Raw genomic sequence first — 27,143 nt, forward strand, 5'->3', positions numbered from 1 at the left:
TTATTAATTTCGGTTGCCTACGTGAAGTTTGTTATATAGAAAGTATTTGACTCTAGCCACAAAATTATTGAGACTGCAAGGCCTGGCACACTTCTGAATAATTTTGGTAGCTCATGTTGGTCAGTAGTGTGTGCCACAGAAAGTATTTGACAAGCCACAAAATTAAGAAAATTAGGGGGGGGGGTTGGTTAGAGGATTTTAGCAAGGCCATTTTCTTCCATGCCAAAAAATCCCCCCCCCCCCTCCATTAGTCTACATGTGTGCATATCCATAATCATAGTAAAGTTATAATAGAAGAAAAATAGAATGTATAATATTATAAACAAAACTATGACTGAATGTGCCTCAAAGAATCCTCTCCCCCAAAAGGTCCTGTCGCCCTCAATATGTAATGATGGGGCGGTGAGTTGGAAGCATGTGAAACATTTTAATAAACCAACAAAACACCACTTACATAAGAAAGTACACCGATACACAATAACAATACCAACTGGTGAGTGAACATGGGAGAGTGACATATAAAGGGGAGAAAATTATGACGATAATGGAGTGCAGGTGTGAATCATAGTTCACACGTGTGCGTAATGATGAGTGCCAGAACCGGTGGTTAGTACTCTGGCGACCTCGTACATGGGAGGGGAGGAGCAGGAGCAGACTTGACACAATAGGACACCCTCAGCACTTCCACCCTCCCCATCAACCTTAAAAGACAATAATGATAATAATAGAAATTAAAATAAAAAATTATATATATATATATATATACACACACGTATAGTACATATACATATTCACAGGACATTCAACGTATCTCTTTTCCTACATCAGATATGCAGGTGACATTTCCACCTGGATGACAGCACATAATCAGCAAGACGGAGATGCTCTTCATCCGAGGGAATGCCTGCCCATTCTCAGATATTAGATAATCCGAGATGATCACGTCATTTACATTCAAGCCCTTCTCAGCTCCAGATTTGACTACTTCAATTCACACCCTGCTGGAATCCCTGCATTCTCAGATCCCCCTCTGTTATTAATCTCTATATTGTAATCAAAGTGTTTCAAAATGCTGTACTTTTATTAACATATATGTTCAGATCATTCCTGAGAGAGAAGGGGTGTAAATATCTCCAGATGGGTGTGTGGTACCCTTCGTCATCCATGCCAAAAATATGTTCTTGTGGGGTCTTTGCCTTGAAAGTAAGTATGAGTATAAGTACTGTACAATTAAACTACTGAAAGTATACGGACTAAAAGGAAAAACAGAACTGTCAAATTATATTATACTTGTGAATTAGAATCTTAAGTGTAACAATTTTGTTTGGGAAAACTGAAATGCACATCAATTTTTTTCCCCCAGTTTGCTAAATGTGTTCTGAAGGAGGAATCGATTGTCTTTTCAAATACAGACAAAGATGTTAACATCATGAGAGAGGAAATAGCAGTCACTCTCCTCAAAACAGTGGCATGTTCAATTTCTAATTTAATATAATTGTAGATATTAAAAAAATGTATATGGATATGGAAGGTTATTTAATTAAACATTAAAATGTTTCTAAAAATGTTGTTTTATACTCCAATTGTGCTTTCTGTGGCACATTACTGGTTAACATTAGCTGAAAATGATTCTGACGTGTCAGGCCTTGCAGTCCCAATATACTTTCTGTGGCACACATGAGGATAGGCCATCAAAATTAATAACTAATGTGTTAAATTAGAGGGAGTAAAATGTAGGCAAGCAATAAACATTTCAGAACAACTACTAGTCGAGTAAGACAATGGAGAGGTGACGAATTTCGGCAAATAGACTTATTTAGACAAATAGCCAAACAGAAAACTGCAGACATTACTACTGCCTCCCCCGCGATCAAACCCACATCAAAAAATCAATTTAGACGCAGCCTATTGTGATCTGAAATCTCAACTAGCAATCAAGTCGCAGCAATGAAGTATTGAGTGCCTGGGCGTTCCCGCGAAGGGTGGGGGGAGAATTCTGTCACAACACCATTACAAGTCAGAATGTCTAACACACTTCATTTCAAAGTACTTTACCTGTTGATCGACAATTTTGCCCCGATGTAGAAGGTAATCTGATACAACATATTAACAGGGAAGCATTATCAACCCGACATTCGGTTTGTATTTCTGCTAAATTAGAAATAATCATGACAAACTTGTGTACGAACCACTGAGCTGAACAGCTCCACGGGAATGCAGTTTTGATGCTTTTTTTATTGTTGGAAAAATATGAATATTTGCAGTTTCCTCAATGAAAGGGAACATTTGGAGTTTGAATATATTTTTATGTAGTCATAGAATATATTGTTTGTTAGTGGTTTTTGTGATGCCTGGGAGACTGCAGGGATTATCCAACAGTTGCCACCAGCGTAGCAATTGAGAGGGTGCAGCTAAATCTGGGTTTGAACGCATCACCGGGGGCAAACTACCTGCCCTCCAGGACACCTACACCACCCGTTGTTACAGGAAGGCCATAAAGATCATCAAGGACATCAACCACCCGAACCACTGCCTGTTCACCCCGCTATCATCCAGAAGGCGAGGTCAGTACAGGTGCATCAAAGCTGGGACCGAGAGACTGAAAAACAGCTTCTATCTCAAGGCCATCAGACTGTTAAACAGCCACCACTAACACTGAGTGGCTGCTGCCAACACACTGTCATTGACACTGACCCAACTCCAGCCATTTTAATAATGGGAATTGATGGGAAATGATGTAAATATATCACTAGCCACTTTAAACAATGCTACCTTATATAATGTTACTTACCCTACATTATTAATCTCATATGCATATGTATATACTGTACTCTACATCATCGACTGCATCCTTATGTAACACATGTATCACTAGCCACTTTAACTATGCCACTTTGTTTACTTTGTCTACACACTCATCTCATATGTATATACTGTACTCGATACCATCTACTGTATGCTGCTCTGTACCATCACTCATTCATATATCCTTATGTACATGTTCCTTATCCCCTTACACTGTGTATAAGACAGTAGTTTTGGAATTGTTAGTTAGATTACTTGTTGGTTATCACTGCATTGTCGGAACTAGAAGCACAAGCATTTCGCTACACTCGCATTAACATCTGCTAACCATGTGTATGTGACAAATAAAATTTGATTTGATTTGATATTAATAGTGTGCCATACGGTCCAAACTACTTTGCAAAGGTATTTTGTAGACCAATCACGCCCATGGAGGCTCAGTATTCCCTTGGAGCTGCACTGTTCCATGAAACACAGTGACGTGTGAACATTTGAAGTGTTATTCATCCTCAACGACCCAACCAAATTCACATGGACATTTGAGATAGATCTGTCGTTCTCATTGAAAGCAAGTCCAAGAGGTGGTAGATCTGTTAAACCAGGTCGTCACGAGTTACCACAGCAACAAAGTCATTACCCCCGCCTATTTCTTCCATTTCTCTTCTTAAAATGTGATTTTAAAGCTAACCCTAACCCCACTGCTAACCTAATATTAAGACCAAAAAGCGAATTTTTGTTTTCATTAATTTTTACGACAGACATTTTTTAACTTTCCGGCTAGTTACTAGTTCAAACTGTTAGGGTCGACATGCGTGGATTTCGCCTAAATTTCTTTATTGTGACAAATGATGATGGAAAGTGTTTTACGAATAAATTATATTTGCCGAATAATTTAAGGTATACGGGTTACTAGTCTCTTTCATAATCCGAGAGTGAAATACTTACTCTCGTCAATAACATGTAGCATTATCAACCCGACCTAAAGTATGCTGTTCTGTATATTGTTTGTATTTCCGGTTTTCTATTTTCAGTCTTGACAATTCCCATTAGACAAACACTTGCACAATATGGCTGAGCCTAACCGAATCACAGACCGAACATTGTCCCACACGGGCAGATGACAAATGTTGAAACAAAATTAAACTGATTGAGAGGAAACGCGCTTTGATCGACTACGTTCGATTACATTTGGTTATTGTTTAAATATTTTGCATCACGTGCAATGTGTACGGAGATAATAGACAGAACCTACCGGTGCGAAAAAAGTTACACTACAAAAACATGGAAAAACACTTTCCTGTGGGTACCCTATCTCCACCTCCTATCGCCAAAAGGATCTACAGCACGGACAACCGGTAAAGTAAGTGTAAATATCATGTTATTCAACATTCCGGCTTGTAGAGACTCTTGCGTCTTTTGTAGTCAGACTTCTTTCAAAATGAATAGCCAGCCATGTGGTAACCATGGTAACAGCCTGACGTTTAGGTAAGTGGGGCATGTGATGTCAACACTTAACTATGAAGCTCCACTCCACACTTAATGCTTACAGAACCTTTAGAAAGTATTCACACCCTTGACTTTTCCCACATTTTGTGTTAATCTGAATTTAAAATAGATTAAATTGAGATTTTGTGTCACTGGTCTGTGTCATGTAAAACATCTTCCCAGCGTGAAATAGTTCCCAATCGTTCTGATTGTGTTCTGATTGTGACGTCATGTATATTTTCTCCGAGCTTGAAAACGTTCCCGCTTCAATAATTGACGCGCATTTCTTTATGTGGATGGCTGAGATTGTGTGGCTGTTTCAGCATATAAACACCCGACTCGCGCGTCAAAATGCTGAGGGTTGATGTGAGGAGAGATTTTTTGCGATTGCAAAAACATTGGCGCTACTACGAGAGGGTGTGAGAGAAACATCAGCTCGAGCTCAGCCCTCTACATATAGAGACGCACGTGCATTTATTAAACTGGGAACATTTTCACGCTGTGAGATTTTAAAATACACGTCATAATCAGAACACAATCAGAACGATTGGGAACTACTCAACGCTGGGAATATTTTTTACATGAGAGCCTTTACACAATTCCAGTGGAATTATGTTTAGAGAAATGTTTACACATTAATAAAATCAAATGATTTATCTTGAGCCAATAAGTATTCAACCCCCTTGTTATGGCAAGCCTAAATAAGTTCAGCAGTAAATATTTGCTTATCAGTCACAAATTGAATGGACTCACTCTGTGTGCTATAATAGTGTTTAACACTGTTTTTTTATGGCTATGTCATCTCTGTACCTCACACATATAACTATCTGGAAGGTCCTTCAGTCCAGCAGTGAATTTAGAACAGAAACTTAACCACAAAGACCAGGGATGTTTTCCAATGCCTTGCAAAAATGGCACCTATTGGTAGATGGGTTTATAAAAAAGCAGACATTGAATATCTCTTTAAGCATGGTGACGTTATTAATTACACTTTGGATGGTGTATCAATACACCCAGACATTACAAAGATAGGAAGGATGCCTAACTCAAATGCCAGAGAGGAAGGAAACGACTCAGGGATTTCACCATGAGGCCAATGGTGACTTTAAAACAAGTAGAGTTTACAGCAGTCATGCATTAGGTGTAAAACTTATGACTCAATAATCTATGCTTTCTGGGAATGCTATGAAGTCTAAAATATTTTGGGCGGAGCTAGAAAGTTGTCTGTCAGAAGTACTATGATATAAACTTACATTTGATCTGTCTGTTTGTATATTTCAAGACATGGCATGTTGGGGTGTAGTGGGCTGGACGATTCACTCATCACTCATCTTGAAAAAACAAATAGTAAAAACTTGGAAATCAATCCACCATCATGAACGCAATGGAAAAATCTAATAATTTATTATTTAAATATTGAAAGAGCATGGGCGACCAAATTAAAACAAATTGGTACAATTTATGGCCAAGTGGCAAACAATAATAAAGGCAATAGGGATGGAGGTGTGAGCTTGCGGGTCTGGGCAGATGAGATGTAGTCATTGTTTGTGTGAATCTGTAAGATGTTGTTTGTATGTATACATTTGTGTTTGTAGTAAAACATTTTTTTACAAACAGGTACAGAGTTTATTGCTTGTGATAGGAGAAAACTGAGGATGGATCAACAATATTGTAGTTATTCCACAATTACTAACCTAAATGACAGCGAAAAGGAAGCCTGCACAGAATACAAATATTCCAAAACATGCATTCTGTTTGCAATAAGGCACAAAAGTAAAACTGCAAAAAATGTGGCAAGGAAATTAACTTAACGTCCTGAATACAAAGCACTGTGTTTGGGGGAAATCCAACACATCACGGAGTACCACTCTTCATATTTTCAAGCATGGTGGTGGCTGCATCATGTTATGGGTATGCTTGTCATCGGCAAGGAACAGGGAGATTTTTAGGATACAAATAAATGGAATAGTGCTAAGCATAGGCCAAAGCTTAGAGGAAAACCTGTTTTAGTCTGCTTTCCACCAGACACTGAGAGACAAATTCACCTTTCAGCCGGACAATTACCTTAAACACAAGGCCAAATATACACTGGAGTACCAAGTACCATATTTACTGCCAACATCAAGTGGTAAAAATCTCTACCTGATTACAACTGGAAACACTACTGTTTTCCTACTGAACACTACAAAACTTGTGTATATTGAGAAACACTTCAACCACTACATTTTTATTCTACACTAGGTTTTTTAGATTTAAAATGTTTCTTTAGGTGTGACATGATTACGTCCAGCACCCTAGCAGGCAATCTATTTTCTATGCAAACTTTTTTTTAAATGTTGACAAAAAAATCACTGGACAAGTAAAAGCTGCAATATGTCACTTTTTGGGCAACCTGACCAAATTCACATAGATCTGTCATTCTCATTGACAGCAAGTCTAAGAAGTTGTAGATCTGTTTTATGTGCTCTATTTCTATGCTTCCCGTTCGTAAGTTTCGTTTGTGTATCTTTTACTTTCGGTTTTGTACACCAGCTTCAAACAGCTGAAAATACAATATGTTTGGTATTTCAAACATACTTCACGGTTTAGATGGTACAAAGATTCTCTACACTAAACATTGCTTGTTTTGACAAATAAACTTAGATTAGACAAACTATTACACTTTTAGCAACCAGGAAATGGCGGAGCGATTTCTGCATTTTACAGCTTTAATGTAAACATAGCTACTGATGCATTGTGATGGATGAGTTCACGTTGTGATGTCAAACAAAATCTCGCACTTCTCTTCTAAAGATTACGGTAAGAGAATATAGAAACTCCCACTGAGTGATGGTCATGGACGTGGAAAGCTCCTCCTCTTTGCTCTGGGTCATCTCCGGCGCAATGCAACGGAGTAGTAACAGAATGTCAACTCTAGCTGTTATTGCGTATTCACAGACATGAAAGAGGAATATTGTGCTCCTCCAAATCATCAGAACAGTTTTCCACAATGAGAATTCATTGTAAAATTGTTGTGATCGCTGTCTGTTTAGGAGTTTTTTTACTTTTGTACTTTTTTGGGGGAAATGCTGCAGACGATCCGCCTTTGAAAGAAGTTGAGGATAACTATTTTCCGAAGTTCTCGGGGCTTCGAAACAATATTGCATCAAAGTTAACAAAAAAAACTCTCGATGAACTTCACATTCCACACAAACAACCACTCACGTACCGAGAAGTATCGAAAGTATCCAGTAGAGGAGGCAATGCGATCGCAAAGAGGTAAGGAATTATCGCACCATTACTCGCCTGCTAATGTTGATGTGATTCATGGTTTTTTTCTTATCCACGCCTATTTTTTTCATCAACGTTTTGGAACACATTTAAAGACGCAAGATGTCTCAGGTTAGATGGGGATTTTTTTTCACCTTTTAACGGATTGCATGACTATCTGCTTACATAGATAGATGGGTTTTATTCCCTGTGGAAGTAATGGAATGAGTCCTCACGTATCCCGTCTTTCTCTCTTTATTCATTCAGGAAGACGTGCCCCCCCCCCCATCAAAAATATACATAGGCTCAATTATGTTCAAGGACGTTGGCACCAAACAATGGCTTGGTCAGTCATGAGAGGACCAAACTTGCTTTTGTCATTCAAATCCTATTTTTATTATCACATGTATTGTTCTAAATGACCGATGGATGTATGACATTTATTGTAAAGGTATCACCTATTCAGTAAGTTGTGTGCATATTTGGTTCCAACATCGGCTCAAAGAAGTGTCTAGGGGTTGTAAAAAATATTCTAATTGTGTAGCTTTGTAAACAACGAGTTTGACCTCGAATCTGACTTCTCTACCCCATGGTTTCTGGGGCTTATCCATTTTTTTTAAAGTCCTGTGGTTAACAGGTTTAAAGGTCACCTTGAGAGAGTTTAAGATGATGGAATATACATTAGTCCAAGGAGACTCAGTCATTACACTATTGGGGATTGAGGAGCATACATTTTACATATCATTTAGAACTCTCCACCTTCAAGTCAAGAGGCTGAACTTGTCAATGTGTATAATATGATGTGTGATGCCATGTCCCTTCAAAGTAGACAAGCCCAAGTACACCAATATAGATGACCTCAACTGATGGCCATCATCCCCTCTTTCCTGTGCCTTGCAGACAATAGCTAGACAATGGTTTGTCATCATTGACTATTTCTGTCCAGGTGTGGACTTGTTTTTTGTTATGTCTCCTATTATACTATTTTGGGCCCTGCTCAAATTCTTTCCTAAAACATAACATCCTTCCATTCCCTCTGTCATGGCTGTCACTGATATGATAATAGCCCAGATTTGATATTCTAAAGGCAATGTTCTGAAGGCAATGCTTTCTGTTGTAAATTTTGCTTTCACCTACAATGTCCTGTTTGATCAGTGATCTGGTTGGAAGCATTTATAAAGCATTCAGTCTGGACCATAGTGTCCTGGCAGAGACCACACCCACACGCATGTGCACTCTACTGATAAGAGAAATGGGGTGGAGGCCAATTGGGATGGAGGAAAATAACCAAAGCAGGTTTAGCAAACAAAGCAGTAAGTGCTCTGATAAATAAAAAAAACACTGCACATCTCCCATAGCTTCAGGCACTTTACCATTTGTTCTGGTGAGGGGGAGGGCTGAAAGGGAGGCATAGAAATACCATAAAATATAAGCTATTATGTTGTCTTGGTTACTCTTTCCTATTTTGTTCGTGTAATTTTCCCATCTTCATCACTGCAAACGCAACTGACTTCCTCTTACACACCTTTAAATAGACAAACATGCCCATCTTTTCTTATCAAACCATTTCCTCTTGATGTATCACTCTGCTTCCTGTGGATAAAAGTAGGGAGAAGAGCTGCTTCCCGAACAGACACCATCAGCTGTCCCAGCTCACACTAAATTCTACAGTCATAATATCTTGTTGTAGACAATTACACTGTAATAACACTTATTTTTGGTCAATATATTCCACTGCTGATAGATGTTTCACATCCAGGCTCAATGTAGCATGTATTTTTCAGTCTGTCTCACACATTGTGTAAGGAAAGGTCATGCATGATACTGTCCCCATAAAAAAAACCTTTACTCCCAATGGTTACATCTGATTTAATAAGCCCTTTTAAACAAATTCCTTGCCCCATCATCTGGAATCCTGTAAAACAGTGTCCCCCGAGGCCAACAAGGTATTCCGTTGCACTGGCATTATGTAAAGCTATAAAAATGTCATCTTGGATGACTGGAGACTGCTCTCTCTCTTTCTGCAGGGCTTTGAAATCTCCCTGCTTACCCGAGCATCCTGACAAGGTTTGAGAGACTTCTTACGTGGGCCTCATCAGGTGGAAAAAGCTCCTATTTTTGGTAGCTCACTCACTTAAGTACCTCCTGACAGAGGTTGGCGTTGAGTAACTGGGAAATCTGTTAAACATAATGCATGTAGCTAGGGGTGATGATTCACTCAAAGATAATGTTACTTTGTTGAAATCAGAGGAGGCTGGTGGGCTGAGCTATAGGAGGACAGGCTCATTGTAATGGCTGGAATGGAACGGAGTCAAACGTGGTTTCCACATGTTTGATACCGTTCCATTACAGACATAAGCCCATCCTCCAATAGCTTCTCCCACCAGCCTACTCTGTTTGAAATCCATTATGCATAGGGAGGACACATTTTCCAGATTTTTCTAAAACTTCTGATAGCATTCCCTTCACACAAGTTGTATCCAAGCCTTCAGCACATTGCAGTAGTGGCTCGTATCTGATGGAATTTCTAAATAGTTGAAGTAATGTTTGACAGATTTGTTGATTAAGGTAAGCTATATTGTCACTGTGCTCTTCTGAGCTGTTTTGTATTTCTTCATGATTTGAAAGAGATTGTTGCGAGCCCAATGCCACATAGGCACAGTACTCTCTGTTGTCAATAATTAGTGCAGTCCTTGTATCCCTTTAGAGCTAGTCTGAGTTTGTTAAAATGTTTCCAGATGGGTGGAAAATAGTTCTAACACTATGTAAGATTACCTCACATGAGCAGCATGTTCTTCTTACAATAAATAATGGGGCTTTGTTTGGTCTAACTAACTGTGTTCACAACATTAATTACACTGGTCCAGGCCATCTATAACACAATGCAGTATGTATCATAGAACAACACATTTTCTGAGCTTTTATGGTTTGGTTGCAGGTTAAAAGACAATATGCCTATCCCTCAGTATTTTTGTGTGTATAATTTTCCCCCTAGTAATAATGTACACAGTACATGTTCATAAACACATTGTTCTTGAAAGAGCCTCTGCCATCAAAGCCTAGAGGACAGGTTTCTCTGAGCTCTGCCATCCATCGTAATCGGTGTTGCATGATTGTCCCTCAGCCATGAAGAAAACCAAGTGTCACGCTTGGAGACTGTCCTGCAACCCACCTGTCAAATTTCAGTTTCCCCCTTCAGATTGTTAGACTAAAAGACACATTCTTTGCCTACATGAAGCTCTTGGGTAGATGTTGCACTTTCCTCTGGCAGAATAGTATGTTTCCTTTCCAAAATCCTCACACAAATGAGGGCTACTTCGTTCTGAAGAAGGATTTTGGGACCATTCTTCCTTTGCGTTTGCTAATGTTCACGTTTACCTGCATCATAAAAACCATTCCATATGGTGTGTACATAAAATACAACTCGAGGATTTAGGTCTAGTTCTACGTTGAGCTATACACATTTTTCTTTTTCAGAGTGTGATTTATTCTGCTCTGCTGAATCCATTTGAATTCAATGGCAGTCTCTGTTGCTGTGCAGAGAGCATTTTTATGTCTGCTATAGAAACAACTTCGCCTTGAATATGAGAGAACAAAGCCCAGTGGGTATATACAGACCTACACTACAGGAGAGGGAGAAGGGTATGGTGAGGGAGTGCTGCTCACCCTGAGCATATGACAGGGATGTCTTGTAGGAGGCCTTGAATATGAACATGTTGGTTAGCTGTCTGTCAGTAGAAACAGTGTGATTATGTACTGTCTGGAATATGTGTTTAAACCACATCCTGTCATGTTCAAATCTGTTCTCATGGCCGTTGACATGTCCATGAAGAAGTATCAGCGTTGCTATGCAGCGGCACGGCTCTGCCATTCTGTTGACAGTTGATGAGCAAGCCTGAGGAGCCTTCTGTAAGCGGAGAGTCTCATACTTATTGCCCCTGTTTGTATCCCTGTAGCAGACAGAGGAGTGACATGGGAGTGGGTCGGCCCGCATCGAAGCGCACCCATGCTGAGGAGGTCATGCACCTGGCCGTGGTGGCCTGTGGGAACCGACTGGATGAGACGCTCACCATGGTCAAGTCAGCCCTCCTCTTCAGCATCAAGAGTATCAAATTCCACATCTTTGCAGAGGACCCCTTGACCTCACAGTTTGAAAAGGGGGTAAGTATCCCCTTAACAAAGTACATGATCTAGGCTTTAGGTACGGTATGTTTCTAGAAAAGGACCACTGTAATTCTCAATGAAATATAGGACTATTTGAATATTTTCAAAGACTTTAATGTTCTTCCATGCTCAGTAATAGATGACATTCACTGCCAGATCAGAGTATTGGCATGTTTAAAAAAACAAAAACAGATCTAACCTTTTTTGATCTCCCTCTCACTTGCCCTCTAACGCCTTTACAGGCCTTTTATCTCAAGGTCGGATCATATATCCCCCAGACGTTTGCCTCACCGCATTAACCATGCAAGTTTTCAGTCACCGTTAGTTTATTCACGACTCAAGCTTTACAAAAGTCAATGTCTTATGCTACTGTGTAGCTGTAAACCTGAAGGTTTCCAAGATGGCGTAGCAGTCAGACGTCGTGTCGTGTCCCTTGTATATATTCGTTGTTTTTTAAAACATTTTTCTTCGCATATCTTTTAAAACATTTTTCTAAACCTCACCATCTAAATACTCTCCTGCAACCCGCCTCACCCAATGTAGCGCGTGGATCTGCTTTTTTTCTAAAGTATTTATATTTACTTCGGATCCGGAACCCCTCAACTGAAGCTAGCCAGCTAACAGTCAGCAAACCATTGCTAGCGGTCATCAGCTAACCTTTAGCTCGGAAAGCTCTCGCCAGTTCGAGCAACGCGACTCTAACCAGAGCATAACAGACCTATTATTTTTATCCCTGGATTCCCACCGCAAACGGAACTTTTTCATCTGGATCTTCACAACTAGCTAACCGCAACCCCGGATGACTACTCCTGGCTAGCATTTCCACCCACTTAGCTGGAAGCTAGCCCGGCCAGAACTCCTGTGCTACCACCGAAGCATACTCCTGGGCTACAATATGACCGGTCTATCGATGTCACCGCATGAAGAGGCATAAACAGACTCGACCCCCATCGCGACGTCCCCCAAAGGCTAACTTTCTAGCCCTTGCTATCTGCTTGCTTGCTAATTCGGCCTGCTAACTGCTAGCTTGTTTAGCCCCGGCCTACTAACTGTTAGCTTGTTAGCACAGGCCTGCTAACTGTCTGAATCGCCGCGTCCCCAGCCAGCCCATCCACTCACTGGACCCATTGTAACGGCGTTCGTCTGTTGAAGAAAGAGAGTCGGACCGAAATGCAGCGTGTTGGTTACTCATGACTTTAATGAAATGAATCGCGGTACATGAAATAACTTATAAAGACGAAAACAACAAACGGAATGTGAAACTTATTACAACCAATCTGGTGAATACTACACAAAGACAGGAACAATCACCCACGAAATACAAAGCGAAACTCAGGCTGCCTAAATACGGTTCCCAATCAGAGACAACGATAAGCACCTGACTCTAATTGAGAATCGCCTCAGGCAGCCAAGCCTAACAACACCCCTAATCAGCCGCGATCCCAAATAATACAAACCCCAATACGAAACACAACATATAAACCCATGTCACACCCTTGCCTACCCAAACATATAACAAAAACACAAAATACAATGACCAAGGCGTGACACCCATATTTACTTTCAATCTCTTTTCGATTTTTAATTCGATTATACCTTCCGGGAACCTGCCTCACCCAATGTGATAAGGAATTGCTATTATTTAAAATTTTTAGAACACATTCAAGAACCTCCAGAAGCTAACCAGCTAACTAGCTACAAGCTATTTAGTCATTGTAAGCCACTGCTAGCGGCTTTTACCTTCTGCACTGCCAGCCAGTTTTTTTAGCCTGAATAATATTCGCCAGTCTAGCTTCCCTGTCCCATCCACCGCTGCCCCCTGGACACCGTGATCACTTTGCTACATAGCTGATGCCTGCTGGACTGTCCATTCATCACGGTACTCCATTCTGTTTGTTTATGTTTTATCTGTCGGCCGCACTCAGGCTCTGTGTGTAGTTAATCCGACCCTCCCTGACTAGTCAACGTCATTTTACTTGCTGTTGTTGTGCTAGCTGATTAGCTGTTGTCTCACCTACTGGTTTAGCTAGCTCTCCCAATCAACACCTGTGATTACTGTATGCCTCGCTATATGTCTCTCTCAAATGTCAGTATGCCTTGTATACTGTTGGTCATGTTAGTTATCATTGTTTTAGCTTACAATGAGCCCCTAGTTCCACTCTTCATACCCCTGATACCTCCTTTGTCCCACCTCCCACACACGCGGTGACCTCACCCATTACAACCAGCATGTCCAGAGATACAACCTCTCTTATCATCACTCAGTGCCTGGGCTTACCTCCGCTGTACCCGCACCCCACCATACCCCTGTCTGCGTATTATGCCCTGAATATATTCAACCATGCCCAGAAATCTGCTCCTTTTATTCTTTGTCCCCAACGCTCTAGGCGACCAGTTTTGATAGCCTTTAGCCGCACCCTTATACTACTCCTCCTCTGTACCGCGGGTGATGTGGAGGTAAACCCAGGCCGTGCATGTCCCCAGGCACCCTCATTTGTTGACTTCTGTGATCGAAAAAGCCTTGGTTTCATGCATGTCAACATCAGAAGCCTCCTCCTTAAGTTTGTTTTACTCACTGCTTTAGCACACTCTCCTAACCCTGATGTCCTTGCCGTGTCTGAATCCTGGCTCAGGAAGGCCACCAAAAATTCTGAGATTTCCATACCCAACTATAAAATTTTCCGTCAAGATAGAACTGCCAAAGGGGGAGGAGTTGCAGTCTACTGCAGAGATAGCCTGCAAAGTAATGTCATACTTTCCAGGTCCATACCCAAACAGTTCGAACTACTAATTTAAAAAATGACTCTCTCCAGAAATAAGTCTCTCACTGTTGCCGCCTGCTACCGACCCCCCTCAGCTCCCAGCTGTGCCCTGGACACCATTTGTGAATTGATTGCCCCCCCCCATCTAGCTTCAGAGTTTGTTCTGTTAGGTGACCTAAACTGGGATATGCTTAACACCCCGGCAGTCCTACAATCTAAGCTAGATGCCCTCAATCTCACACAAATCATCAAGGAACCCACCAGGTACAACCCTAAATCTGTAAACAAGGGCACCCTCATAGACGTCATCCTGACTAACCTGCCCTCTAAATACACCTCTGCTGTCTTCAACCAGGATCTCAGCGATCACTGCCTCATTGCCTGTATCCGCTATGGACCCGCAGTCAAACGACCACCCCTCATCACTGTCAAACGCTCCCTAAAACACTTCTGTGAGCAGGCCTTTCTAATCGACCTGGCCCGGGTATCCTGGAAGGACATTGACCTCATCCCGTCAGTTGAGGATGCCTGGTCATTCTTTAAAAGTAACTTTTTCACCATTTTAGATAAGCATGCTCCGTTCAAAAAATGCAGAACTAAGAACAGATATAGCCCTTGGTTCACTCCAGACCTGACTGCCCTCAACCAGCACAAAAACATCCTGTGGCGGACTGCAATAGCATCGAATAGTCCCCGCGATATGCAACTGTTCAGGGAAGCCAGGAACCAATACACGCAGTCAGTCAGGAAAGCAAAGGCCAGCTTCTTCAGGCAGAAATTTGCATCCTGTAGCTCTAACTCCAAAACGTTCTGGGACACTGAAGTCCATGGAGAACGAGCACCTCCTCCCAGCTGCCCACTGCACTGAGGCAAGGTAACACGGTCACCACCGATAAATCCATGATTATCGAAAACTTCAACAAGCATTTCTCAACGGCTGGCCATGCCTTCCTCCTGGCTACTCCAACCTCGGCCAACAGCCCCCCCCCCACAGCTACTCGCCCAAGCCTCTCCAGGTTCTCCTTTACCCAAATCCAGATAGCAGATGTTATGAAAGAGCTGCAAAACCTGGACCCCTACAAATCAGCTGGGCTTGACAATCTGGACCCTCTATTTCTAAAGCTATCCGCCGCCATTGTCGCAACCCCTAATACCAGCCTGTTCAACCTCTCTTTCATATCGTCTGAGATCCCCAAGGATTGGAAAGCTGCCGCAGTCATCCCCCACTTCAAAGGTGGAGACACCCTGGACCCAAACTGTTACAGACCTATATCCATCCTGCCCTGCCTATCTAAGGTCTTCGAAAGCCAAGTCAACAAACAAGTCACTGACCATCTCGAATCCCACCGTACCTTCTCCGCTGTGCAATCTGGTTTCCGACCCGGTCACAGGTGCACCTCAGCCACGCTCAAGGTACTAAACGGTATCATAACCGCCATGGATAAAAGACAGTACTGTGCAGCCGTCTTCATCGACCTTGCCAAGGCTTTCGACTCTGTCAATCACCATATTTTTATCTGCAGACTCAGTTGCCTCGGTTTTTCTGATGACTGCCTTGCCTGGTTCACCAACTACTTTGCAGACAGAGTCCAGTGTGTCAAATCGGACGGCATGCTGTCCGGTCCTCTGGCAGTCTCTATGGGGGTGCCACAGGGTTCAATTCTCGGGCCGACTCTTTTCTCTGTATATATCAATGATGTTGCTCTTGCTGCGGGCGATTCCCTGATCCACCTCTACGCAGACGACACCATTCTGTATACTTCCGGCCCGTCCTTGGACACTGTGCTATCTAACCTCCAAACGAGCTTCATTGCCATACAGCACTCCTTCCGTGGCCTCCAACTGCTCTTAAACGCTAGTAAAACCAAATGCATGCTTTTCAACCGTTCGCTGCCTGCACCCGCACGCCCGACTAGCATCACCACCCTGGATGGTTCCGACCTAGAATATCTGGACATCTATAAGTACCTAGGTGTCTGGCTAGACTGCAAACTCTCCTTCCAGACTCATATCAAACATCTCCAATCTAAAATCAAATCTAGAGTCTGCTTTCTATTCAAAAAAGCCTCCTTCACTCACGCCGCCAAACTTACCCTAGTCAAACTGACGGGGAATATCCAACCGATGCTCGACTTCTTCGGCGATGTCATCTACAAAATAGCTTCCAACACTCTACTCAGCAAACTAGATGCAGTTTATACCACCCACCACTGCGACCTGTATGCTCTAGTCGTCTGGCCCTCGCTACATATTCGTTGCCAGACCCACTGGCTCCAGGTCCTCTACAAGTCCATGCTAGGTAAAGCTCCGCCTTATCTCAGTTCACTGGTCACGATGGCAACACCCACCCGTAGCACGCGCTCCAGCAGGTGTATCTCACTGATCATCCCTAAAGCCAACACCTCATTTGGCCGCCTTTCGTTCCAGTTCTCTGCTGCCTGTGACTGGAACGAATTGCAAAAATCGCTGAAGTTGGAGACTTTAATCTCCCTCACCAACTTCAAACATCTGCTATCTGAGCAACTAACCGATCGCTGCAGCTGTACATAGTCTATCGGTAAATAGCCCACCCAATTTTACCTACCTCATCCCCATACTGTTTATATTTATTTACTTTTCTGCTTTTTTGCACACCAATATCTCTACCTGTACATGACCATCTGATCATTTATCACTCCAGTGTTAATCTGCAAAATTGTAATTATTCGCCTACCTCATGCCTTTTGCACACAATGTATATAGACTCTCTTTTTTTCCTACTGTGTTATTGACTTGTTAATTGTTTACTCCATGTGTAACTCTGTGTGTCTGTTCACACTGCTATGCTTTATCTTGGCCAGGTCGCAGTTGCAAATGAGAACTTGTTCTCAACTAGCCTACCTGGTTAAATAAAGGTGAAATAAAAAATAAATAAAAGGTATATAGCCTACATTCAGGGCTCTCCAGCCCTGTTCCTGGAGACCTACCGTGCTGTAGGTTTTGGCTCCAACCCTAATCTAGCACACCTGATTCTAATAATTAACTGCTTGATAATCTGAATCAGGTTAGGTAAAACAGGGGTTTGGAGTGAACCTACAGGAGGGTAGCTCTCCATAAACAGGATTGGAGAGCCCTGGCCTACATAAACGAAAACACTGTGCATGCATGGGGCTACATACCCTTTATGTGCTTATGAGTTATGGTATGTTTACCATCTGAGAACCTCCCCTTTGTAATTGGCTTCATGCTAGCCAGGAAGTTGAGTTGGTTAAACCCAAAGGTTAGTAGCTTGGGAGCAGGAGATGTAATGTTTCACATCCGGCCTGTGCTGATGAAACAGGAATTAGAAGCAAGCTAAAATGTTTTTTGACCTCTGATCTGTGCACCTCGTCAGCAGAAATCCTGCCTGCTCCTCACACTGATCTTTGTCTCATGGCCAAATTGTTTAATAATGTTGTTGATTATGGAGGGCTTGAGCGTCTAACAGAGCGGAAAATCGTAGGCTTCTATGTGTGACGGCAGTGTTGACTTTGAGGGGTAACTCGACAGAATGGGATTAATATTTTCTACCTCCTTTTGTTTAGGTTAGTTTAACTGGGAGTTGGGCGTAGTTCTAGCAATAACTGGCAGCGTTATGGTCAATGTACGACAACGCTGCACTTACTGTAAAGACATTACTTAATTGGTTTACAAGAACTTCCTTAGGTGTTTATGTAGACTTGAACTCTCAGGAGTGTATCATGTGTCATAATAATGAATATTTCCATCTGCTCTCTCAGTGATCCCTCTCCTCTACACCTCTTGACTCAACCTTTTGAAAATGCGCTCAAGTTGTGCTTTTGTTTCTTTGGAAATTAAATGAGACTTCCGGGGATTGCATCTAAAAATGACTGTTACCTCTCACAGCAAATTATGATGTTTAGTAACTTTGTGTAGTTTCTCTTTCAGCTGAGCCAGTGGCCCCATGCTATCACAAACAAGTTCCAGTACAGTATCTACCCAATCACGTTCTCTGTGGGGAATGCAGAGGAATGGAAAAAGCTGTTCAAGCCCTGCGCTGCCCAGAGGCTGTTTCTCCCTGTAAGGCTGCAGCACATCGTCTCTTCTCTCTCTGTGTACCTAATCATAATTACTACACTGTTGGAGCTAGAAACATAGGCATTTCGCTACACCTGCGACATCTGCAAATCTGTGTGCGCGACCAATAAACTTTGATTTGAATCCTATCTATCAAACATATGAACTGATTCTTTAAACGGATAAAGCTATATTCATTAGAAAATGTGTTAAGGTAATTGCCCATGTCATCAGTTTTCTTAGTACCATGCCACTCTGGGCTGCATCCTGACCCCAATGCATTTTCTATTAGATACGTTTAGATTGATTTACGCAGGCAGAAGAATGATATACCCAGGTAATAATACTATGAATACTTTTACTTGTTGGTATATAATCAGTTACCTCAGTATGATAATATATGGCTTTATTCATACCCATTGACCGTTACTTAACAAACAAGCAATCCCCAGAGATTTAATTAAATAACTTAATTAAAGCATTGCCATTCATTGACTTTTTAATGGACAATCTTTAAATCATCAAATCGTGTGCACACATTGCTTTGTTTTTGTACATATTGCACCGTTGTAAAAAGTGGTAAACAATCCATGTCTGCAACTTTATTGATTGGCAGATGATGCAACACAAACCCTATACTTTGCAGGGGCCGAGTGCTATTTGATTCTCATCAGGAACAGATTGCTTTGTGATTGTAATCTTCTGTCAAGCCATTGTGGTGCAGTGGTCTAAATAATAATAATAATGGAGTATCTACATGTGCGTACAGAGGCATCAGCAACCATCACCTGTGTTCTAATGGCACGTTGTGTTACGTTGTTGTGTTAGCTAATCCAAGTTTATAATTTTAAAAGGCTAATTGAAAACCCTTTTGCAGTTATGTTAGCATTACTGAAAACTGTTGTGCTGTTTAAAGAAGAAATAAAACTGTCCTTTAGACTAGTTGAGTATCTGGAGCATCAGCATTTGCGGGTTCGATTACAGGCTCAAAATGGCCAGAAACAAATAATTTTCTTCTGAAACTCATCAGTATATTTCTGTTCTGAGAAATAAAGGCTATTCCACGCAAGAAATTTCCAAGAAACTGAAGATCTCGTACAACGCTGTGTACTACTCCCTTCACAGAACAGCGCAAACTGGCCCTAACCAGAATAGAAAGAGGAGTGGGAGGCCCCGGGGCACAACTGAGCAAGCGGACAAGTAAATTAAAGTGTCTAGTTTTAGAAGCAGACACCTCCCAAGTTTTCAACTAGCAGTTTCATTAAATAGCTCCCACAAAACACCAGTCTCAATGTCAACAGTGAGGAGGTGACTCCGGGATGTTGGCCTTCTAGGCAGAGTTGCAAAGAAAAAGCCATATCTCAGACTGGCCAATAAAAAGAAAAGATTAAGATGGGCAAAATAACACAGACGCTGGACAGAGGAAGATTGGGGGAAAAAGGTGTTAGAAAGAAACATCTAAGTTTGATGTGTTCAGATCACAAAGAAGAACATTTGTCAGATGCAGAAAAGATGCTGGAGGAGCGCTTGATACAATCTGTCAAGCATGATGGAGGCAATGTGATGGTCTGGGGTGCTTTGGTGGTGGTAAAGTGGGAGATTTGTACAGGGTTAAAGGGATCTTGAAGAAGGAAGGCTATCACTCCATTTTGCAATGCCAGTCATACCCTGTGGGTGGCGCTTAATTAGCGGCCAATTTCCTCTTCCGAACGGGCAATGACCCAAAGCACAGCTCCAATCTATACAATAACTATTTAGGGTAGAAGCAGTCTGCTGGTATTCTGTCTATAATGGGGTGGCCAGCACAGCCACCGGATCTCACCCCTATTGAGCTGTTGTGGGAGCAGCTTGACCGTATGGTACGTAAGAAGTGCCCATCTAGCCAATCTAACATGTGGGAGGTGCTTTAGGAAGCATGGGGTGACATCTTTTCAGATTACCTCAACAAATTGTTAGAAATGCTAGAAAGGTCTGCAAGGCTGTAATTGCTGAAAATTGAGGATTCTTTAAGAAAAGCAAAGTTTGAAGGACACTTATTTAAATTAAAAATCATTATTTAGAACCTTGTCAACATCTTGACTATATTTCCTATTCATTTTGCAACTAATTTAATGTATGGAAAACAAAGACATTTCTAAGTGACCCCAAACTTTTGAACAGTAGTGTGTGTGCATTATGTACCATCACTGGAATAAGAGGAAATGAATTATTCCGATAGTAACCTGATTATTATCCTGATTATTATCCTAACAGGTGATCCTGAAGGATGTAGACTCTTTACTCTACGTGGATACAGATGTGCTGTTCCTCAGGCCCATGGATGATATCTGGAGTTTCCTCAAGGCCTTCAACAGCACCCAGCTGGCTGCTATGGCCCCAGAGCATGAGATCCCTAAGATAGGCTGGTATAGCCGCTTTGCACGCCATCCCTTCTACGGGGTCACCGGGGTCAACTCCGGAGTCATGCTGATGAACCTCACGAGGATACGAAGCACTCTGTTCAAAGTAAGGAACATCATCAATCAATTAGCCTTTTGGTCATCTCCGTTTGGTATTTTGGTCATGCCTTCCCTGTTTTCTACCTGAAAGCTGCAAGGAGATTGGTTTTATCAATCAATCGTATCTATCTGAACCCAACCAGCAACAGATGTGTCACTTATTGACAGTCAGCGTCAACAATCTGAGTGCTCAGAGTAGAGTAGACTGAGGCTCTGCAATCGCCACACTCACATTAAAGCAGTGCTTCAGCACATTCAAGCTCAAGTTGGCATCTCTGCAACCAAGAAAGAGCAGTAGAAATTGTAACATGGACAATTCTTGGCTTTTTTTTTTAATTGGGCATTTCTGTTGTGTTTGATGTGTAGCTACTCCCTAGGCGGTGGAGTAAACCAGTCCTTGTTCCTATTCCAGAACAGCATGATAACCAGTGGCCTGTCATGGGAGGACCTCCTCCACCCGCTCTACCAGAAGTACAAGAATCACATCACCTGGGGTGACCAAGATCTCTTAAACATCATCTTCCACTACAACTCAGGTACACTCTTCCTCCCTCTCTCTTCCACTACAACTCAGGCACACTCTTCCTCCCTCTCTCTTCCACTACAAATCTTGGCCCGGTTCCCCGATAGCGATGGAACTTAGGCTTACGAGTGTTTTTAACAATGCATCTTTCCTACAGTGGCCGAAGATGTAACACGCCTTTCCCAGAACACCATGCAGAGAGAACAATCGCTAAGTGCATCGTTGGAGCATTTGTCGATACTGATAGGATCGAAAGAAAGGCAGCGCTGCTCTCGGGTCAGCTTTCTCAATTCAAATCTTACCTTAACGTTCCAATTATTTCACAATACTGACGACGGATCAGCTTATAGAGAGAGATTTTACCACCTATGGCTGCAAATATTGAGGTTGCTTATTCTAATGCTTAACAATAAAAATGCATTAAATCACTGATTTGCCAAATCATTTTACACACATTATAAAATATGAGACAAATTACAGTCAGTAGCCTACAAGTAGGAAAATAGAACTCAATTTATTGAACATGAAATGTACAGTTGATGTCGGAAGTTTACATACACCATAGCCAAATACATTTAAACTCAGTTTCACAATTCCTGACATTTAATCCTAGTAAAAGGGAGTGATTTATTTCAGCTTTAATTTCTTTCATCACATTAAGGGCTGAGGTCAGGGCTTTGTCATGGCCACTCCAATACCTTGACTTTGTTGTCCTTAAGCCATTTTGCCATAACTTTGGAAGTATGCTTGGGAGACCCATTTGTGACCAAGCTTTAACTTACTGACTGATGTCTTGAGATGTTGCTTCAATATATCCACATAATTTTCCCTCCTCATGATGCTGTCTATTTTGTGAAGTGTACCAGTCCCTCCTGCAGCAAAGCACCCCCACAAGATGATGCTGCCACCCCCGTGCTTCACGGTTGGGATGGTGTTTTTCAGCTTGCAAGTCCAAGCATAACGATGGTCATTATGGCCAAACAGTTCTATTTTTGTTTCATCAGACCAGAGGACATTTTATCCAAAAATTACGATCTTTGTCCTCATGTGCAGTTGTAAACCATAGTCTGTCTTTTTTAATGGCGATTTTGGAGCAGTGGCTTCTTCCCTGCTGAGTGGCCTTTCAGGTTATGTCGATATAGGACTTGTTTTACTGTGGATATAGATACCTTTGTACCGGTTTCCTCCAGCATCTTCACAGGGTCATTTTCTGTTGTTCTGGGATTGATTTGCACTTTTCGCACCAAAGTACGTTCATCTCTAGGAGACAGAACGCATCCCCTGAGCGGTATGACGGCTGCGTGGTCCCATGGTGTTTATACTTGCATACTATTGTTTGTACAGATGAACGTGGTACCTTCAGGTGTCTGAAAATTGCTCCCAAGGATGAACCAGACTTGTGGAGGTCTACAATTTTTTTTCTGAGGTCCTGGCTGATTTTCTTTTGATTTTCCCATGATGTCAAACAAAGAGGAACTGAGTTTGAAGGTAGGCCTTGAAATTCATCCACAGGTACACCTCCAATTGACACAAATGATGTCACTTATCCTATCAGAAGCTTCTAAAGCCATGACAGAATTGTCTAATTTTCCAAGCTGTTTAAAGGCACAGTCAATTTAGTGTATGTAAACTTCTGAATTGTGATACAGTGAAAAATAAGTGAAATAAACTGTCTGTAAACAATTGTTGGAAAAATGACTTGTGTCATGCACAAAATAGATGTCCTAACCGACTTGCCAAAACTATAGTTTGTTCACAAGATATTTGTGGAGTGGTTGAAAAACAACCTAAGTGTATGTAAACTTCCGACTTCAACTGTATGTACAGTAATGCCTAAAAATCTGCCTTTCTACACTTGAGCAATGCAGTTAATCCCCAACAACAACTGTTCCCCGGGCGCCGATGACGTCGATTTAGGTAGCCCCCACACCTCTCTGATTCAGGGTTAAATGCGAAAGAAGCATTTCGGTTGAATGCGTTCAGTTGTGCACCTGACTAGGTATGCCTCTTTCCCTAATGTATTTATATTTTAATGCATTTATCATATACATTCAAATATATGTTGCTTGTTTGTATCTATTGCAAATATATCGGTAACTTTGTATTTGTAGTCAATTTTGTTCTGAAGTTATCAGTGGTCACAGGGAAATGATAAACCATGTGATTGTATGTTTAGCTTAAATCGTTTGTGTAGAAAGTGATGCGGGAGGGCAAAAAAAGCATCTAATGAGTCTGAGGCAGGCGTTCAATTACAAGTGCTTTCTAGTGCAACGTCAATAACGTCAATAATGGTGGTTTTGGGAAACCTCCTTGAAGGTTCTAACGATGAACTTAGCCTTAATACGCTTTTGGAAAACTGGGCCCTGGTACACTCTGCCTCCCTCGCTCTTCCTCAATGTATCAGAGTGCTGTCATTGATTTGGAATTAATTTGTTGACTACAAATAGGAAAATAAAGTTGTATTTAATGTCACCACCATTCATGATGGCAGCTAGAGCAATAGCTGTACTTAGGCCTGTATCAAATTAGAATGTTTCCCCAAAATGTAATTCCAAAGGGTGTTAGCGTGAATGTCAGCTCGTACGGAATTCAATATAATTCCTTCAAGCAGGTGTAGGTATTGGTTTTCTCTAATACATCCACAAGAAATAACTATCCTGAATTAAGTCAACGCTGTGGAACTAAACCAGCCTGTGGCTGCAGCAGCAGATTGACACCGGTGCAGTCTGCGAGATGGGTATTAAGCGTTCCAAGCCTTAAGTAGACTTGGCAGGAGCATTGTTTGTCTGACAACATGATTAGAACCTGTCCAGGAAATAACCATTCCCATAGCAGCATCCCCAAATGGAAAAACAGGGCAATGTGGTGGGAGTAGCCAGTCACTGTGTAATATCTGCCTCGCCATGGAAACATGACTGATCTTTCTCTTTTATGTGTACCCATGTTTCTGGTTTAAGGGGATACTCTGTTGGTGTTATTCTCCCTTCACAAGCCAGGATTTGATGCAGTTTAAAGGACTACAATCCTTGTAGTTGTAAAGCAAGTAATTTGATAATTGTTAAATCAGTAAAGCAAAACTTAGAAGGGTCCTGAGCGATTAGCATTGCACGTTGAAGTCATTAGGTTTATTTTTTTTCCAAATGCTCTTTGGCAATAACAATACTGGTATCAGAGAGGGTATACACTGGCAATCTTGGGGACATTGTGCAGAAATCTGATGTAACAGATGTATAACGGTGTGTTTGCAGAGTGTCTGTACACCTTCCCATGCCAGTGGAACTACAGGCCTGATCACTGCATGTATGGGAGCAACTGTAAAGGAGCTGAGGAGGAAGGCGTGTCCATTCTCCATGGGAACCGAGGAGTGTATCACGACGACAAGCAACCAGCCTTTAAAGTCGTTTATGATGCAATACACGAGGTAAGAATCTATTCATTTTAGTGGATTATTGTTTCCTTTGTCCTTTTCTCCTTGGACAGCAAACGGTGTGGACATGTTTACATAAGGAAATCCTTGTCACACAGCAACATCAGCCCCCTCTGCTGTCCATAGATATGCCTTTTATTAGCCAGATGATATGATTCATATGCATCCCCTTCTACAGTAATGGTACTGTTGATTTCTGTGTGGTTTGATAAGCTACCACTACTGGTGTCGAACTCTGAGGCATGCAATGGTTCTGTTTTGTAGTACCCCTTTGAGGACAACTTGTTCCAGTCGCTGTTCTATCCCCTCCAGACCAAGTTTCTGGACACAGTCAACACCCTGTGTGGTCGGATTCCCCAGGTGTTCCTCAAACAGGTGGAAAAGTCCATGAGGACCGTGTACGAGAAGAAAGTGGTCCGTCATGTGAGGCCTCCACCAAAATAATTACAGGAAACTGAACAGAGGAAGTTGTCTCTGACATCACTATGGGAATCTTTCTGTGGAAGATGTGCAATGTCAGAAGTCCCCAGACCTGAAGGAATCCGTATGCATTACACAGTGTTTGTAATACAACAGATCATGGTCTAGTGGACATGATGGTGGTATGGATCATGATCGTGTAGAACACGTGTCAAACTCATTCCACGGCGGGCTGACCGTTTGCTGGTTTTCGCTCCTCCCTTGTACTTGATTGATGAATTAAGGTCACTGATTTAGTTAGGAACTCCCTCTAGGTCTTAATTGAATGGAAAAAACAGAAACCAGCAGACAATTTGCCCTCCATGGAATGAGTTTGACACCCCTGGTGTAGAAGGTCAGGCACACTGTACAGTGCTTGTCAATGATGCTGCCTTATGCTTTCCTTATCATCCACCCACTAAATGTTTTACAGAACCTGATTTACATGTGAAAATGTGATGAGAGATTTCGTGGTTTTTTTTTACCTTTAAAAAAAGTCCAATGTTTCCTTATGATTTACGATAAGTCCCGGTGGAGTATTACGTGAGGATTTAAACATGGCAGAGGTTGTTTTTGTCAACATGATTTTGAGTGTTTTTCTGGTAAATGGGCAACGAAAATGTCTTCCGTAAGGGCCGCTATACCACAGGCTTCTGGAAATGGTTTGAAATGGTCCCACTCTGCCTGTAGGTTGCTGCCTAATTGATCATTTTATGTCATGCAAAGCTAATATGGGTCTTTGCTTAAGCAGAGCTTTCTGTTTATGTTGCATGTTGCAATTGTCCAAAAATAAAGTGAATGTTACATCAACAAAATCCCTTGCATAGCAGCGACAGAAGGTCTAGTGGTTAAGAGCAGTGGGCCGGTAACCGAAAGGTCGCTGGTTCGAATATCTGAGCTGCCTAGGTGAAAAAGTATTTTGATGTGCCCTTGAGCAAAGCACTTAACCCAAATGTTTCCTGTCTCTCTGGATAACAGCGTCTGCTAACTGACTAAAATGACTATCTGTACAAGAGGGAATATAATTCAACTTGTCCAGTTCCCAAATGCCAACCGCAGTATTAAACATAGTATGAACATATCATACACTAAGCAATTACCATTAATATTGTGTACAGAAGATGTGTAGATAAATGCACTTTTGTATTTCTGTAATAGTTCAGTGTGTACGACTAGGACAGGGCGTGCATACCATTTCTCCCCTATTCAATTGTCAAAGCATTGCAAATCCCTATCTGAAAAAGCATTGTGGTTGTCTCTGAACAAAACTTCCAAAGTGCAAGCGCTTATAATAGTGGTACAGTATTTTCAAGACAAAATGTACCATATGTATATTTACAAACGCTCTTAAGTTTTCTGTGTACGAAAAGGACAGCCAACTTGATGAGGAAGTGTCTTAGTGTATTAATGTCATACTATCAGTGATCCAGTATGTGAACTCTGAGACTGTAAATGAAAGCATTTATAATGTGATGTTTGTGTAGTCTACTCCATCAGTTTGATGTTTGTGTAGCCTATCAATTGTCAGGTGTGTTTACCGGTAATAATTTAAACTGGAAACTCCAGATGGTTTTATTTATACATGCTTATGTTTCTCTTTTTTTTTCTTTACTCTTTGTTTCTGAATAAAGTTAATGTGCCATCAGTTCTGTTTGTCTTAGGAGGCCTATTGTATAATTGTAATGTATTGATAAAAATACAGTGCATTCAGATAA

The 27,143-nt window shown here is 41.6% G+C and overlaps 1 protein-coding gene across 8 annotated transcripts; it reads left to right on the top strand.

Moving 5' to 3' along the window:
* The first annotated feature begins 3,883 nt into the window (after positions 1-3,883).
* On the top strand, positions 3,884-27,143 carry LOC124003545 (glucoside xylosyltransferase 2-like). 8 transcript variants are annotated; one of them, XM_046311884.1, is made up of 9 exons: positions 7,412-7,548; positions 9,567-9,638; positions 11,496-11,700; positions 18,381-18,524; positions 20,775-21,026; positions 21,432-21,555; positions 21,700-21,818; positions 24,791-24,963; positions 25,234-27,143. In XM_046311884.1, exons 3-9 carry the CDS (start codon positions 11,512-11,514, stop codon positions 25,358-25,360), a joined length of 1,128 nt encoding a protein of 375 aa, XP_046167840.1. In that variant the 5' UTR covers positions 7,412-7,548; positions 9,567-9,638; positions 11,496-11,511; the 3' UTR covers positions 25,361-27,143. The 8 variants fall into 8 exon arrangements, with proteins under 8 accessions (XP_046167843.1, XP_046167844.1, XP_046167835.1 ...); XM_046311885.1 differs by having other exon boundaries at positions 9,567-9,606; XM_046311887.1 differs by lacking the exons at positions 7,412-7,548; positions 9,567-9,638 and adding an exon at positions 3,884-4,165.

Source organism: Oncorhynchus gorbuscha, linkage group LG18 (genome assembly GCF_021184085.1).
Source record: "Oncorhynchus gorbuscha isolate QuinsamMale2020 ecotype Even-year linkage group LG18, OgorEven_v1.0, whole genome shotgun sequence".
In the NCBI taxonomy this organism is placed as follows: Eukaryota; Metazoa; Chordata; class Actinopteri; order Salmoniformes; family Salmonidae; genus Oncorhynchus; species Oncorhynchus gorbuscha.

Bases quoted from the DNA above. Each gene is read 5' to 3' on its own strand.
- LOC124003545 (XM_046311879.1), top strand. From the start codon at position 7,280: ATGAGAATTCATTGTAAAATTGTTGTGATCGCTGTCTGTTTAGGAGTT. The intron at 11,701-18,380 runs GTAAGTATCCCC...AACTTTGTGTAG, and splicing joins CCTCACAGTTTGAAAAGGGG to TTTCTCTTTCAGCTGAGCCA. The intron at 21,819-24,790 runs GTCAGCTTTCTC...GTGTGTTTGCAG, and splicing joins AAAGGCAGCGCTGCTCTCGG to AGTGTCTGTACACCTTCCCA.